The sequence below is a fragment of the Hipposideros armiger genome, unplaced genomic scaffold (genome assembly GCF_001890085.2).
Source record: "Hipposideros armiger isolate ML-2016 unplaced genomic scaffold, ASM189008v1 scaffold_154, whole genome shotgun sequence".
Taxonomy (NCBI): domain Eukaryota; kingdom Metazoa; phylum Chordata; class Mammalia; order Chiroptera; family Hipposideridae; genus Hipposideros; species Hipposideros armiger.
In genome coordinates this window covers 2,326,711-2,328,517 of record NW_017731504.1, presented here as the reverse complement: position 1 = coordinate 2,328,517, position 1,807 = coordinate 2,326,711, and the positions used below count along the sequence as shown (strand labels likewise).

At 35.8% G+C, this 1,807-nt stretch overlaps 1 protein-coding gene across 1 annotated transcript in view; it reads left to right on the top strand.

The window, feature by feature from the left end:
• MORC1 (MORC family CW-type zinc finger 1) overlaps nucleotides 1-1,807 on the top strand; it is a 193,247-nt gene that overhangs the window by 129,889 nt on the left and 61,551 nt on the right. Inside the window, exon 17 of the mRNA XM_019651169.1 lies at nucleotides 541-783. Coding sequence (XP_019506714.1) covers nucleotides 541-783 — 243 coding nt within the window. The remainder of the gene's footprint in view (nucleotides 1-540; nucleotides 784-1,807) is intronic.

Sequence of the window (1,807 nt, the reverse complement as noted above, 5' to 3'; positions counted from 1 at the left end):
TTGTGTTTGCTATGTGTCATATTAGATTATATTCCTCAAATGTCTGTTAGTATTTAAAATTTAAAGTGTAGAGGGAATATTTTTGTATCTCTAGATAAAGCTTTACAGTTACACCAATCACACAAAAATTATGGAAAACTACAATTTTAGTTATTCACATTTCTTAACAGGCAGATGATAGGACTGATAAACCCAGCCAACTTTTAGATATAATAAATAGATTACTGATAGATACACACCAGGGAGCCAAAGGCAAGTGAAATCTCTGTTGGGAGAAAATCAGGAAGCACGCTGTTCTCATTTTGGGCTCCCGCATCCTCGAAGTTAGATTTGTAACTAAGCCCAGCTCTGCTGAATCAGACCCTGAATGAGCCATTATAGTGGTATCCATTTGCTGAAGTCTGTTTCTAAGCTTCTGCTTTTTAAGGTTTTTATTAGTAATAAATACCACCTAATGTCATAAGGTGTTGAGGGACGTGATGATTAATTATAAATAAGCTGTCTACCAAAAAAATAAAAACATGTTCTTTGTTATTTAAGGAAAATACAAAAACCCAGAAAATCAGGCCTTCGGGTAATAACTTGAAGCATGAGTCGCCTGCATCCTTTGAAGTTCCGGTCAGCTGCAGAGGCTGTAAAAGAAACACAGAAGGGACAGACTCTGATGTAGAGTACATTTCAGAGACTAAAATTATGAAGAAGTCTACACAAAGGAAAGTGAAACAACAGCGGAGACATTCAGCAGCCTTGACAGAAAATGTCAGCCTCACTGAGGGATACCAGGTGGTGTTTTTTTGTGTTTTTTTTTTCTTATTCACCAAATGTATAGTAATTCATTTACTCCGGGAATAACGTTTGCTAAAGGTTTTGCTTCATTTTCACAATTTTAAAGCACTCTAATAATAGCATACACATTGTAATCTGAGTTTCCTGGACAATGTCCCAATTTCTATTTTTTTTCTTCGGTATTCTCTCTTTTGGAAGTAAAGTCAGATTGCTAATATTAGCACATCACCAGAATGTGTGGAGAGCTCAGCCAACTGAAGGGCCCCCACAGAACACCTGAATGGGAAAAGGATTTTAAATCTGTATTTAAGAGAGACATATTCCTGTAGGATAAGCCTGTAATCTTGAGGATTTTGCATTCATTGCTTTATAACAAAAATGTGTAGTCAACTTCTATGGTAGGTAGTTACCCCCGTAGTCAAGGTTCTGAAAAAATGAGATATAATTTTGATAGTACCACTAGGTGTTAAGAACGATTTTAACAAATGCACCACCCCAGAATATCCACATATCCAAATGAGTTTGTTACTTTTAAAAGAATCACTATACTTTTATCCTTACAATGTTACCCTTAATTAACTCCTTTTTGACAGTTTGCCCTCAGATTCAGTTTATAATAACAATACCTACAACTGAGTGGGCATTTACCCTGGGCCAGATTCAGGGCTAAACGATTACAGACATTATCTCACTACCATTTTAAATCTTCTATAAGCCAAAATTTATTGCCTCGTGTATGTCCTTGTTCATCAAATTTCACTTCTAATGCCTTTTTACTGTTTTCAAAAATTAAACTTACCCTTCAAGGGTGGATATGGGCCACCATTAAAAAATATTGAAAGGAATTGCCATAGGCTCTGAAAGCAATATACTGAATCACTCAGCAAGTATCTGCTGAACTTCTGCCCTGTGTTAAAAGGCTGGTAAGCATTGTGGGAGACAAGATATTTTAGGCACGGTTCTTTCAAAAGGAATTATTCTGAACAATAGTTACATTACAAAAATATCTCACACATTCCTT